The 16275-nt window shown below is 31.6% G+C and overlaps 2 protein-coding genes across 2 annotated transcripts; one reads left to right on the plus strand and one right to left on the minus strand.

Moving 5' to 3' along the window:
- Positions 1–12438: 12438 nt before the first annotated feature.
- LOC136826888 (peritrophin-1-like) lies at positions 12439–13874 on the minus strand. Its single transcript, XM_067084421.1, has 2 exons — positions 13672–13874; positions 12439–13257 (listed from the first exon to the last, which is right to left on the minus strand). The coding sequence occupies exons 1-2, from the start codon at positions 13736–13738 to the stop codon at positions 12716–12718; spliced, it is 609 nt and encodes a 202-aa protein (XP_066940522.1). The 5' UTR covers positions 13739–13874; the 3' UTR covers positions 12439–12715.
- A 396-nt stretch (positions 13875–14270) lies between these two features.
- Positions 14271–15714, plus strand: LOC136826887 (peritrophin-1-like). Its single transcript, XM_067084420.1, has 2 exons — positions 14271–14442; positions 14856–15714. Exons 1-2 carry the CDS (start codon positions 14376–14378, stop codon positions 15434–15436), a joined length of 648 nt encoding a protein of 215 aa, XP_066940521.1. The 5' UTR covers positions 14271–14375; the 3' UTR covers positions 15437–15714.
- Positions 15715–16275: the final 561 nt, after the last annotated feature.

The raw sequence follows: 16275 nt of genomic DNA on the forward strand, positions 1-16275 counted from the left end.
ATACAAAGAAAAGTGCAGGGCGTAGGGATTTACGCCACAACCTGATAAATTATGATGAATGCGAAAAGTAGAAGTCGGAGTCTCTGAAATATACTATTCTGAGCAAGCACGTTTTTTATCTCTTGCTGGAAAAACCATTAATGAAATTTCTAAATGTTAAAAATTGCTTATACAATTAATTGCTGATCAAATAATCATCACGTCCAGAGGAACTATTTTATATGATGGAAATGAACTTCGAATTCGATGAGAGTAAGTTCTTTCATTGCGAGAATAGCATTCATTTGATATGCTTTATAAGTTATATTCGTTATAAAAAAAATTAATTAATCTAATTGCTCCAGGAAAACTACTACAATTATTTATTGTCAACTGGGAGAATAATGACCCGAGTGCAACGTTCCCCACCCCCACAACCTAACCCCTGCTAGCATCTGCTCTAGGGATTTTGGATAATCAACTCAGCACAAGATTCTACTCATATCATGCACCTAGAAGCTCAGTGAATAAAAAGAGAAAAATTTCTGTGGGAAAAAATGCCCATTTCTTCCCCTGCTACATTTATCATTTCTCCTTTCGTATACTCTCTTCTCTATTTTTATTGATAGCATTTTTATTTCATTCCTATATTTCGCCTTGACAACACTTGCATAATTACTTCCCTTTTTATCGATTCTGACGTGTCCATCAAACACCATGCACCCTTAGTCCCTGACCCTCTATGTTTAAACTCTCTTGGCCCTTTATTTTACCTTACACGGATCTGTCTAGTGCATTGTCTAAAGAAGCGAAGGACGCTCTTTCTGCCTCTCTACCTTGGGAGGTCAAACCCTCCTTGTTATTTTCGACAGGAGAGAACCCAGGTCGCGAGGTAAGAAACCAAAAACCTTCCATTGCCATACCGGTTCGGGAATCCGGTACTGTATAGTTTAGCAGCTTTGCACATGGCCTAAGTATCGATGTTTGTTCTAAGGATTTTACTCCAGTGCAATATATTAGTGGATGTCAAATACAATCTTTTCAAACATAATGGGATTCTTCTTGCCATCAAAGGACTGCATCTTCGTCGTCAAGAAAGAAAATAATCACTAAGGCAACTGCGAGTGTTGCCGATCCCCCTTGAAGCAATCAGTCCCAAGATAAATTAACAAGATATTCCCTAAAAATTCATCGGAAACAAAATAATGTGTCGTGTCTCGAACGATATTTCCCATTTGTTTTTTTTTTTTTTTGCAATACTTGTAAAAATGTGGTTAACATTTTGTAGGAAACATAAATTACGCTTTAAATTACAGTCAATATTTCTAGTTCAACGATAAACGTACTTTAAATGCTGTCTAGTCAAAGATAAATCTCTTGAAAATTCAATTAATTTATCTTTTGACAGAAGTGTTTGACTCGGGTTTTCCAGAAACTACGATAAATATAAGTCCAGGTAAAAGTGTAATTAAAACCCATTGGTTGTATCGTATTGTATTTGATCCTCTGAAACTGTGAAATCTTTATGTTGTTGACTGATAGAGCACATTCGTTGTTTATTTAGAGAGAAGGGAGACACACTAAAGTCCCTACATCCTTGTATGAAGTCAGAATTTCCGGGGGTTAATGTCTGATTTTCTTAGTGGCGATATTTTCACCAGACTATTTCCCAATAGACAACTTGAATATGGCTTTTTCCCAAAGATACAAAACTATCCTAGAAACGACATGGGAAGGACAGAGCGATAACAACAATACACCTCAGGCTGGTTATGAGTGATTCCAGCCATACAACCAAATTTTGAGGGTAATCCCAGTAAACCAGTCAGAGCACTGCAACCTTTTGAACTGTCAAAATGAAAATATGTAAAGTTTCTTTGTCCTATAGTAGGTCATCACTACTCTGAAGATAAGTCATAAATATACCTTTGTTTTACCAGACCGCTGAGCTGATTAACAGCTCTCCTAGGGCTTGTCTGAAGGATTAGACTTATTTTACGTGGCTAAGAACCAATTGGTTACCTAGCAACGGGACCTACAGCTTATTGTGGAATCCGAACCACATTATACGGAGAAATGATTTTCTATCACCAGAAATAAATTCCTCTAATTGTTCATTAGCCAGCCGGAGACTCGAACTCGGGCCTATGGAGTGCTAGCCGACAGCTCTACCGACTCACCCAACGAGGAACTAAGATAAGTCATAATATCTTTGAAACCTTACCATGCAACAACAGACTTAACTAAATTTTCCTTACTCCCTTCTGAATTTTGGGGATTTTCTTCATACGTTACTAAAGGTTAAAAACAGAATCAGTAGAAACATTTAGGAGCCACAGTGTAAGATTAATACAGTAGAGCGTGCTTTATTAAACACATTTTCAAAACAGACCAACACACGCACATATATATGCATATATATATATATATATATATATTATTATATATATATATATATAATACATATATATATATATATATATATATATATATATATATATATATATATATATATATATATATATATATATATATATATATATATATATATATATATATATATATATATATATATATATATATAAAATATATCTCAATTTAAGGGCTGGAAGACGCAAATGATCATAGAGAATTCTAGTCGCTTGTATTTACCTTTCCATTAATCTTTTCGAGAATTCGAAAATATTCGTGTAGTAAAAAATACAATAAAGAATCTAAATGTCTTAGGGAAGGAAAAGGGTTCCTCTAAATTTATGAGTTCCTGTAGCTATTAGGCAATTTATGACCAAAAGATCGAACCCGTTCTTTTTATTTAGTTTTTTTTGAAGCTGTGACGGAGAGGCAAAGCTGGAAAATTTACAATATCTGTATATACGGTTTTACCCAACTGAACAATGTGTGCATATATTGCGTAAAATTTTTTTATTATTTTCTTTAGGGATCGTTTTGCATTATAGCATTATGCATAACATTTATGGTCAGTATCCACAGAATGATAGGGAATAACTTGAATTCAGTGGTGAAATCTCCAGCATTTCACAGCTACTAAACGGTCTGCTAATATTCTTATGGCTTGAAATCGAAAGCTTCAATAGGTTATTTATGAGAAAAGTTCACGCATACTCCACGGAATGACTTTGATTTTTATGAGGTGTGATAATACAGACGCTAGTGATAAGGTGAGAGGAAAAGAGAATGAGAGTAAGGGTCGGTTGACGGTGTGAAAAAATGTATGCATCGTCGACAGAGTAACTTTGATTTATGTGTACGCAGGCAATATGCCAGAAGTTAGGGTTATGATGAATATGTGTTTGAGAGAAAGAGAGAGAGAGAGAGACTCACATATTATTTTATATTTTGCTTGCCTTGTTTTCCTTTTTATTTGCATTACTAGAAATTTTATATATACAGTATATATATATATATATATATATATATATATATATATATATATATATATATATATATATATATATATATATATATATATATATATGTGTGTGTGTGTGTGTGTGTGTGTGTGTATGTGTGTATTGTGTTGTAGATAACTTGTCCCTATGGAATATATGTATGTATATATATATATATATATATATATATATATATATATATATATATATATATATATATATATATATATATATATATATATATATATATATATATATATATATATATATATATATATATATATATATATATATATATATATATATTCCAGAGAACAAGTTATCTACAACACAATATCGGTTAGAATCTGCTGCACTTGCTGGTGTCACTGAGAATTTCGTTCATTTTATCTAAATAATCTCTTCGGGGTAATATTACATACACATGGGGCAAGTTTAATTGAGGTAACGACAAAGAACATGACAACCTCGCTGAAAGCAAAAGTGAACAAAATCATTGAAACTGCAAATGCCTGAGGCTTCACTTTCAAAATATCAGCGGTGATTATAAGCCAAGATATGCATATGGCAACGTTAAAACACACAAAAGCCTGGAAATCCATTAATGCCTATAAGTCAAATACCAATACCTACATATCATCTAGCAAAACAATTGACTAACCTCCTGATCCTTATGTGCCCTTTGATTACAGTTTAAAGTCCTCTAAGGAATTTATCGATATCTGAAAAGGAAAATCTGTAGAGGGGCTTATTGCCTCGTTAGACGCCACTTCATTATTCACAAAGGTGCCAGTCGAAGAAACCATCGAAAAGATAATAAACGAAGTATACCATAGCGACAAACAACCACTCGACATTCCGGAGAACCTATTACGCAAGCTTTTAATAGCCTGCACCAAAGAATTTCCGAGGCCCAAAGGGTAAATTGTTCCTCCAAATTAATGGCGTAGCTATGGGATCGCCACTGGGTGTTTTGTTTGCAAATTTTTACATGGGAGTTTTGGAAAGAAGTATAATCGAAGAAATACAATATATACCACAAATATATTGTAAACACATCGATGACATTTTTGTGGTTGTGAAAAATGAACTACTAGAAGAGCTAAGAAATAATTTTGAGCATAAGTCGTGCCTTAGATTTACCTATGAACTTTGCAACGATAATTCACTATCTTTCCTGGACGTCTTGGTGAAAAAAGGAGGCATGTGAATATACGACTTCGGTATACACTAAAAGCACCAACCTTGGCATATGCATGAATGGCAATAGTGAGTGCCCTGACAGATACAAAAATAGTGTAATAAGTACACACGAAAGGAGAACTCTTACCCATTGCTCTTCTTGGGATAACGTAGATAATGAACTTCAGGGGACTTCACAAGCTTTAGTGAAGAACGGGTACTCATCCAATGAAATTCATAAATGCACAAATAAACAGTTGGAGAGATTTACAGAATGCCAACACCATCCGGACAATAGACGTTCCCCTATAAAACTATATTACCGGAATTACATGTCCACAGGATATAAAACCGACGAAAGTGTTTTAAAAGAATTAATAAAAAGAGGAATTGCTCCAGTTAATGACAACGACTCGATCAAACTTATTGTTTTACAAGAACAGGAAGACAAGTAGTCTTATCATGAATAAAAATCTTTCTGATGTGAAAAGCGGCATAAATCGCACGGGCATGGTTTACCAATATACAGTATATATCTCCAATCGGAGATTTTAAGTTCCGCAATTCTTCATATATTGGGATGACCACAACTACGTTTTCCCGTGGCTTAACATACTACCTCCAAACAGGAAAGTCGAAAACGAATGCACCTCAGCTTGACAAGGGAGATCTTAGTGAAAAACACCATTGTAATAGATAGTTCCCATGAAAAAAGCCGCCTTCAGATAAAGGAGGCCTTGCATATAAACGAGAAAAACCGTCAATGAATGTGCAAATTGGTTCTACATCTATTCCCCTGCCTTCATTCAGTCGACCAATGTGCTTTTTGCAATGAAAATTAATTTTCATTTATTCTCACTAGCAATCTGTATTTGGAGCCAATTTCATGTATAAACTTATCTGAATTGTTTTGCTTAGTTTTAGAAAAATTATGACACGCAAACTGTCATTGCTTATTCAATGTAGTTTTGAATGGTTCCATTGTTGACTGGAACTCTATTTTCCCATGTATATTAAACAAAATCTGGCTATAGTATTAAGTAGTTTGTACAGATGAACTACTTGTTTTCCTTACTTTTTTATAATCACGAGTAACTTTACCGTGACATTTTGTTGACGTCGAGCACTTCCTCTTAAAAAGCTTTTTTATTAGAAGATGACTAATGGAGTTGAAATGTCATACTTGGCTATAGAACACAGTGACCAGAAATGGAGTTAGGCAGCCTTATTTTTAACCCATGAACTGAAGAAAGATCTTCTCTAAGAGAGAAAGGAAAAAATAAGCAAAAAGCTTATATGGGCACAGTTTGCAGCCATTTTCAGCAATATACATTTATAACCCATATATATATATATATATATATATATATATATATATATATATATATATATATATATATATATATATATATATATATATATATATATATATATATATATATATAATAGTAATAATACAATACCCTCTTAACTTCTCAAATTCTTCATTTTTTGGATATGCTTGTCACTACAAAGCCGCAAAGATCAAGTGCAAAAGAAATTGAAGTGGCTTGGATGTCCGGTCCTGGGAAACGAACCTATGTCACCATAATCACAAGGTCATGGGTTCGTTTCATGACCAGCAAACTTCAATTTCTTGCACTTGATCTTTACAACTTTAATATAGTGACAAGCATATCCAAAAAAGCATTTTGTGAAGAGGGTATTATATATATATATATTACCTAGATTCTACATATATATATATATATATATATATATATATATATATATATATATATATATATATATATATATATATATATATATATATATATATATATATATATATATATATATATATATATATATATATATATATATATATATATATATATATATATATATATATATATATATATATATATATATATATATATATATATATATATATATATATATATATATATATATATATATATATATATATATATATATATATATATTATATATATATATATATATATATATATATATATATATATATATATATATATATATATATATATATATATATATATATATATATACACATGTATATATGTATATATATACATATATATATATATATATATATATATATATATATATATATATATATATATATATATATATATATATATATATATATATATATATATATATATATATATATATATATATAGGGTGTTTCGAAATTAGAGCCCCCTCCTCTACAGCATACACTAGAACTGTTATGAAAAACAAAAGTAATTCAGTACAGGTATTTATTTAAGTTTCTCTCTGAGCATTTAATATTCTGTGTGGCCTCCATCTGCCTGTACCACAGCCTGCATTCTTGAGGGTATGATTTCAGCAAATTGCAAAAAAAGCTGAGACTCAAACTCCATTTCCTTGAGCACTTCGGTCACCTCTCTTCGCAGGTCATCGAGGCTTAATATACCATCATAGTTCACTGCGCACACTTCAACGTGATACTTTAAGATACTACCAATGCTTTTACACACATGAAGGTCAGGGGAGCTACCTGGGAATTCAATTGGCAAGAAATAATTGATACCACTGTTTCGAAGCAGCTCCTGTGTCTGAAGAGCCTTGAAACATTGTGCCTTATCATGCAAAAATGTGACTTCTTCAACAAATAGCACATTTTCAGGATCTTTGAAGAAAGGAGATACTCCACCAGTAAGCACAGTTTCTCTGAAGTATTCACTAATCCATGACTGTCCTTTTTCTTTGATGAGCCACATTAACCGTTTGGCTGTGAAACAGAGAAAAATTCTAAAACATTTAGGAAATTTCACAACTTGGTAATAGCGCATGTCATCGCTGATATCATCCAACTTTGCATCCCAAATGATGTCATTTTTATGATTTGGCTTCCTGACTGTGTAAATGAAGAATTCATCTGATGCAGCAACATGGAGAAAGTCAGCTTCATCCCATTCTTTAAGAAATGAACCACAAAACCATGAACGGTCTTCTCTCTGTTGCTGAGTGATGTTGGGCTTGCTGATAACATGAAATGGCTTGATCCCAGATTTTTTCAATTCATGATAAGCATCACTATACCTTCTCCTCTTTCCCCTTTTTGTTTCTAGTTCAAGCGCCAATTTACGTAAAGACTTTCTTGGTCTACCCACTGCCTCAGCTATGATGTCTTTTGACTCCTGAGAATGGACTTCAGGCCTTCCAAGATCCTCACTCTTTTCGCGATGACAGTCATATGGATTTTTGTTCCAGTTTCTTTTAACAAAGGATTCATCTCTTTTAATGTATTTAGCTATCCAGGAACATAAAATGAGGGATGCGCCAGCATCCCTGGCCTCTCTGAAGGTTATAGCCCTGATTCAGTCAATCCATCTGATTTCCTCTGAGTCATTAGCCATGGCTGTATTTAACTCCCCTCACTCTGTCTGAAAATACAAGAAATGTAAAATGAAAAAAAGAAACTTAAAATAATGTACTTGGAGATAGGCTATAGCAGAAAACTTCATAACTTTCCATTTGTTCTGTGGAGGGGGCCTCTAATTTTGAAACACCCATATATATATATATATATATATATATATATATATATATATATATATATATATATATATATATATATATATATATATATATATATATATATATATATATATATATATGTTACACTACAGATTAAACATTTCTTTCAAATGCTCGTAACGTGTTTTGCGGTCTATCTTCAGAAACGTGGTAACTAGCAACCCTCTCTCTCTCTCTCTCTCTCTTGTACTCAACCCATATCTCTCTCTCTCTCTCTCTCTCTCTCTCTCTTCCCAATAAAACCCTCAAAATGGATACTCTAAGGAAACACAATCTTTCCTACATAAATAGATTTATTATCAAATAAAACCCAACAAGTAATGAATTAAAAAAAAAAAAATTAAAATGCATAGTAAATTAATTATCAAGTCAAAATAGTCTGATTCAAGATTTAACCTTACTCTGGTTGAATGCCTTTTCACTCAAAACTCCGACACATTCCATCTTTAGACATTATACGTCTAGTCCTAAAGTTAACCACATTGAAACAACCACTAACTGCAAAGATTGCAGTGTTCTTTCTCTATCACCACAGCATCACCACAGACATCTGTTGAAAATTAAATAAACAGTAATCTCCCACAAACGCAGTACACAAGCATATGACATAATATTGAAAACCTAAAATGCATGGTTAACAAATGTCAAATCAAAACACAATAAAATATAATATTAAGTGACATAAATGCCTATGTCAATTCTCCCCACAAATTCATAAGTGTCTTGGATATGGTAAATTCACTAGTTCACAGTCCACACAAAAAAAGAGAAGTCTGGATTTACCTTAACTGCCAGTTTCTAAGAGTTCGTACACAAGGCCACGTCTGGACAATATAAGCTCTTGGTTAGATAATACTCAACCAGACCTAACTTTTGGTACAATTAGATACACAATCTCCATTTTTCTAACGCACGAACTTATGTACTTGCATACCAACTAAGTAGGCTACCTCACATACCGGCCTCAATTTTGTGTGTTCATTCGAGCCAAAACATCTGAAACATTTGAAACATCAGCTGACTACAGTGATTTGCATTTGTGTCACTGTCCCACTACCACTTTACAGCTTCCTTCCTTCATCACACTATAACTGAATACATATAGTAAACCTAAAACGAAATATATTTTCCTACACACACACACACACACACACACACACACATATATATATATATATATATATATATATATATATATATATATATATATATATATATATATATATATATATATATATATATATATATATATATATATATATATATATATATATATATATATATATATATATATATATATATATATATATATATATATATATATATATATATATATATATATATATATATATATATATATATATATATATATATATATATATATATATATATATATATATATATACATATATATATATATATATATATATATATATATATATATATATATATATATATATATATATATATATATATATATATATATATATATATATATATATATATATATATATATATATATATATATATATATATATATATATATATATATATTTATATATATATATATATATATACATATATATATATATATATATATATATATATATATATATATATATATATATATATATATATATATATATATATATATATGTATATATATATATATATATATATATATATATATATATATATATATATATATATATATATATATATATATATATATATATATATATATATATATATATATATATATATATATATATATATATATATATATATATATATATATATATATATATATATATATATATATATATATATATATATATATATATATATATATATATATATATATATATATATATATATATATATATATATATATATATATATATATATATATATATATATATATATATATATATATATATATATATATATATATATATATATATATATATATATATATATATATATATATATATATATATATATATATATATATATATATATATATATATATATATATATATATATATATATATATATATATATATATATATATATATATATATATATATATATATATATATATATATATATATATATATATATATATATATATATATATATATATATATATATATATATATATATATATATATATATATATATATATATATATATATATATATATATATATGATCAAGCTGACTAATTGCTGGCCTGTGAAAGCATAGTTTCCTGCACAAATGGCTTCTATGTTGATGTTGGTATTTTCCGCAGTTAGAGACAGCAGGTAGCCAACGCGCTCATTCATGGCTTCCGGTCATGACCAAGATGCATGGGGAAAACGTGACAGATGGATGGAAGCTTTGTGATATCTGTGGGTTCAGAAGGCAGGGTTCCTTCGAACACTGAACCTGACAGTGACGGCACGCTTCAAGGAGGGTTATCAAGTGGATGTGTGCGCATACGTGCGCTCTGTTAATGTGTATATTATAGAGGAACCATAGAATGGGTATTCACTTTGATTTGCAGCTGGTGTGATTGCTCTTCTGAGCTGTGTTTGTGAATAAGACAGTCACTTTGAGGGACGGCTTCCCGATGGCCATAGAATGTAAGATAACTCATTAACACTTGCACCTTTTTCAGACATTATGTGGAATACCCATTTTACGTTGCAGTGAAACCCCTCATTTCTCTATTATGCATTTTTCAGTTTTAAGTGTTTATTTTTTATGCATCGTTTCAGGATTTAATGTAAGCTATGTTTCTCTTAAAATAAATTCTGGATGAGTCCTGTGAGGACGTGAATACTGGAAGTGGTGTTCTTTTTTAACATACTTTAGGACATTTATTTTGGTCTAGAGCAGTCATGACCTTTTTATTTTGTTTGGTGACCGGGGTGTCAGTCACTAGTATTGGTTGGTCTAGAATCACTGATTCGATTGATTGTGAGTCTGAGTTTCCTCTAGTTATGACTTCCATTTTTGTGGGGTATGAGAGACTCCATTTCATGACCGTAGCTTTTGCTGAAATGCTTTCGCTAATTTTACAAATAAAGTCTAGTTTTGTATCTCGGCGTTTTCATTCAGTAAGCCTTTGTTTGAGGATAGAGAGAGAGAGAGAGAGAGAGAGAGAGAGAGAGAGAGAGAGAGAGAGAGAGAGAGGAAAATGTAATGTGCTGACCCATGTATGTGTGGCTCAGTATATAAACAAAGAAACTCTTAGAAGGCTCAGTACTCTCAAATCGTGGTATATTATTTCATTATCCCATCTAAAACTTGAATGGTTAAGGAGGAATAAAAATAAAACTTGTTCCAGCTACAACATAAGTAACAGAATAGTCACAGAATTCCTAGAATATATATATATACATATACACACACATATATATATATATATATATATATATATATATATATATATATATATATATATATATATATATATATATATATATATATATATATATATAAATGTATAATATATATGCATATGTATATAATATGCATAGATATATATTTTTATTCTTCCTTAATCAATTAAGTTTTAAATGGAATAATGAGATAATAAACCACGATTGATGAAAATGTACTGAGCCTTTGTGAGTTTCCTTGACCCATATCCTGTTGTAGACACATACATACATACATACATACATATATATATATATATATATATATATATATATATATATATATATATATATATATATATATATATATATATATATATATATATGTTGTTCCTTTTTCTCAATGAAGTAGCCTCCTTTACAACGGTAATCATCAATTGCTTTGTCTAGTACTCATTTAGTTTAAAGGTCGCATGGTGGAACTAAGGTCAGACCTTCATCTTGATTATGAAGGGTAAGAATTTTACCCATAACTTTTTTTTTAACTTATAATACTTCTTCTAGTCATGAATTTTTTTTTTAATCTTTCCTCCAGGGGAGTTTTATACTGTCATGCAAGAGACCTTTCTGGATACTGATTAATCTTGCCTTTTTCCTGCTGATTTGTTTTTAAACTACTGTTCAAATAGTGTTGGTGTTTAAAGTTAATATCTCTACTCTCTTCACTTTTAATTTTGTTTATTATTCAGTGCCTTTATTACTATGGACGACGAAGATATGTATGGAAAAAATACTACTGCAAGAGAACCGACACAAATATCTTTGCTTAAAAATTTGTAGATTTTTCTAATGAACAATTATTGATGCATAACAACAGAAAAATAATTGGCGAATGATTGGAGAGAAAAATGAATTTAAATGAAATTTTATTTTGAGTTTACCAGAACAGCAGTTTTCACTTTATACAAAAAGCGGTTGTAAAACTTCTAGTTTCATTTACCCGCAAAGTATATGGAAAAACCTCTACATTTTTTACTTGTTTCGTAGAGAAAAAAATTACAATGGTTTTTTTTCTTAAATTCTCTACATATCAGGAGAACTGCTGCATAGATCTATAGATCAAAATTCTGTTAATCTTGCAAGAACATACTGAAGACACTTGTCGCCACGGCATATCTAGATCATGTTAACATTCAGCATCAGGATCAGCTTTGCATTTAGCCAAGTCTGCGGTTGTACAGACTTTCAATTTGTTATTAAAGTGCAAACCAAGAGGGCACTTATGCTCCTTTGGCTTCCTGAGGAGGCATGTGAAATAACGTCTACAGTCCCGTGGATGGGCAAATATTCCAGCGGCCTTTGGGCATTTAAATTCACATTCTTCAACTGAGGAACCTTCTTCTTCTGAAGACTCTTCACTTGACGAACCTTCTCCTGAAGACTCTTCAGTTGGAGGCTGAGTAGGAGGAACTTCTGTTGGTAATTCGTTACAAGGTTTGCCGTCTGGAGTTAGATATTTTCCAGTTTCACAAGAAACTGACCGGGGGAAATCGCAAGTCAAAATATGCTGGTTCCAGATTAATCCTTCTGGGCAACTCATGACTGCAGGTCCTGCAGGGGCGCACTGTATGAACTTAGAACAGTCAGAAGGATGTTGAAAGTAAGCTCCTAACTTACAGGGGATGACACATCCTTCTATCACACCACTAGTTTCGCCAACACCGGTGACTGTTGGAAAGATACTTTTATTAGTTAATAAGCGAGACGTCACAATGTCCACATCATCCCAAAGCTGAATGAACTTCATCTAAGGATTATGACGCTAATGTTTAAAATTGTCAACATAGTTCTATGAACGATTTGAAAGCTTATTTAATACAGCAGAAGCATAAAAATAAAAAAAGTAATTTTTGATATTCTTTAGATGGTCGTACATAAGATGTATTAAATATTCTGATAAGAATAAAATAGAGAGTGCTGTCGACGATTCTAAATCTGAGTTTTACAGAAAAAGGAGCCATCTTTAACTCACCTATTATGTTTAAGAGATCCCTTCTGAAATATCAGATTTTATAACGTCCTTCCACACTGAAAGCATAAATAAACATGAGGGTAAAATAGAAAACAAACTTAAAAAATTACCTTTTGCATGGGAACCACCAAACGCCAATGCAACAATCACGAACAGTGATGTCTTCAAACAACCCATTTTGCTCTAATTTGCCCGGTCTTGTTCGCTCAAGTGGATGGGATAGACGAAGTCAGGCAGCTGAATACTGGATTCGCTCTCCTGACTGTGACAATAAAGTCCCCTCAACGGAATTTATATACTCGAAGGTTTGGGCATTTCTGACGTCAGTACAGGGATTAAAAACCGCTTTGATTTACCGGTAAGCTTTTAAAAACTGCTTTGATTTACCGATTATCACTTATCGTCTTCAATTATCCGATTAAGAACAAGTTGGAGGTAGTGACATGTACCTTATGGCTTGTCATTTGTTAATAAACGAGAAAAACTGAAATGTGATGACTTTAATCTTTATAACGATTACGTAATCAAGGGAAATTGTCATAAGTGATTGATTGATTAATTGTATCTGGCGCCACAAGTTGTCACAAGTGATGATAAGTGATAATCGCTTATTAGTCTTTTAATTCTTGGGCCCGTTTCATGAAAAATCCAATACGCCCTTTTGACCTCAACTCAGAAATAACCACACCTTCGAGTATATAAATTCCGTTGAGGGGACTTTACTGTCCCAGTCAGGAGAGCGAATCTAGTATTCAGCTGCCTGACTTCGTCTCTCCCATCCAACTGAGCGAACAAGACGGCAAAACAGAGCAAAATGAGTTGTTTGAAGACATCACTGTTCGTGATTGTTGCATTGGCGTTTGGTGGTTCCCATGCAAAAGGTAATATTTTTCAGTTTGTTTTCTATTTTACCCTCATGTTTATTTATACTTTCAATGTGGAAGGACGTTATAAAATCTGACATTTCGGAAGAAATCTCTTAAACATAATCGGTGAGTTAAGATGGCTTCTTTTTCTGTAATATTCAGATTTAGAATCGTCGACAGCATTCACTATTTTATTTTTATCCGAATATTTAATACATCCTATGTACGACCATCTAAAGAATATTAAAAACTACTTTTTTATTTTTATGGTTCCGCTGTATTAAATAAGTTTTCAGGTCGTTCATAGGACTATTCTGACAATTTCAAACTTTAGCGTCATGATCCTAAGATGAAGTTCATTCAGCTTTGGGATGATGTGGACATTGTGACGTCTCGCTTATTAACTAATAAAAGTATCTTTCCAACAGTCATCCGTGTTGGCGAAACTAGTGGTTTGATAGAAGGATGTGTCATCCCCTGTAAGTTAGGAGCTTACTTTCAACATCCTTCTGACTGTTCTAAGTTCATACAGTGCGCCCCTGCAGGACCTGCAGTCATGAGTTGCCCAGAAGGATTAATCTGGAACCAGCATATTTTGACTTGCGATTTCCCCCGGTCAGTTTCTTGTGAAACTGGAAAATATCTAACTCCAGACGGCAAACCTTGTAACGAATTACCAACAGAAGTTCCTCCTACTCAGCCTCCAACTGAAGCTCAGCCAACTCGCCTGCCTACAGTGGCACCAACTGAAGAGTCTTCAGGAGAAGGTTCGTCAAGTGAAGAGTCTTCAGAAGAAGAAGGTTCCTCAGTTGAAGAATGTGAATTTAAATGCCCAAAGCCCGCTGGAATATTTGCCCATCCACGGGACTGTAGACGTTATTTCACATGCCTCCTCAGGAAGCCAAAGGAGCATAAGTGCCCTCTTGGTTTGCACTTTAATGACAAATTGAAAGTCTGTACAACCGCAGACTTGGCTAAATGCAAAGCTGATCCTGATGCTGAATGTTAACATGATCTAGATATGCCGTGGCGACAAGTGGTCTTCAGTATGTTCTTGCAAGATGAACAGAATTTTAATCTATAGGTCTATGCAGCAGTTCTCCTGATATGTAGAGAATTTAAGAAAAAACAGTTGTAATTTTTTTTTCTCTACGAAACAATTAAAAAATGTAGAGGTTTTTTCATATACTTTGCGGGGAAATAAAACTAGAAGTTTTACAACCGCTTTTTGTAAAAAGTGAAAACTGCTGTTTTGTAAAGCTCAAAATAAAATTTCCTTTAAATTCATTTTTCTCTCCAATCATTCGCCAAATATTTTTCTGTTGTTATGCATCAATAATTGTTCATTGGAAAAATCTACAAATTTTTAAGCAAAGATATTTGTGTCGGTTCTCTTGTAGTAGTATTTTTTCCATACATATCTTCGTCGTCCATAGTAATAAAGGCACTGAATAATAAACAAAATTAAAAGTGAAGAGAGTAGAGATATTAACTTTAAACACCAACACTATTTGAACAGCAGTTTGAAGACTCATCAGCAGGAAAAAGGCAAGATTAATCAGTGTCCAGGAAGGTCTCTTGCATGACAGTGAAAACTTCCCCGAAGAAAAGATTAAAAAAAAAACTCATGACTAGAAGAAGTATTGTAAGTTAAAGAAAAAAAAAAAATTATGGGCAAAATTCTCATCCTTCATAATCAAGATGAAGATTTGACCTTAGTTCCACCATGAGACCTTTAAACTAAATGAGTACTAGACAAATCAATTGATGATTACCGCTGTAAAGGAGGCTACTTCATTGAGAAAAAACAACATATATATATATATATATATATATATATATATATAT

The sequence above is a fragment of the Macrobrachium rosenbergii genome, chromosome 41, assembly GCF_040412425.1.
Source record: "Macrobrachium rosenbergii isolate ZJJX-2024 chromosome 41, ASM4041242v1, whole genome shotgun sequence".
Lineage (NCBI taxonomy): Eukaryota > Metazoa > Arthropoda > Malacostraca > Decapoda > Palaemonidae > Macrobrachium > Macrobrachium rosenbergii.

What these genes read in the sequence shown, in the direction of transcription:
- LOC136826887 (XM_067084420.1), top strand. Translation starts at nt 14,376, where the DNA reads ATGAGTTGTTTGAAGACATCACTGTTCGTGATTGTTGCATTGGCGTTT. An exon ending in TGGTGGTTCCCATGCAAAAG is followed by an intron (nt 14,443 to 14,855) that starts GTAATATTTTTC and finishes TCTTTCCAACAG; the next exon opens with TCATCCGTGTTGGCGAAACT.
- LOC136826888 (XM_067084421.1), bottom strand. Translation starts at nt 13,738, where the DNA reads ATGGGTTGTTTGAAGACATCACTGTTCGTGATTGTTGCATTGGCGTTT. An exon ending in TGGTGGTTCCCATGCAAAAG is followed by an intron (nt 13,258 to 13,671) that starts GTAATTTTTTAA and finishes TCTTTCCAACAG; the next exon opens with TCACCGGTGTTGGCGAAACT.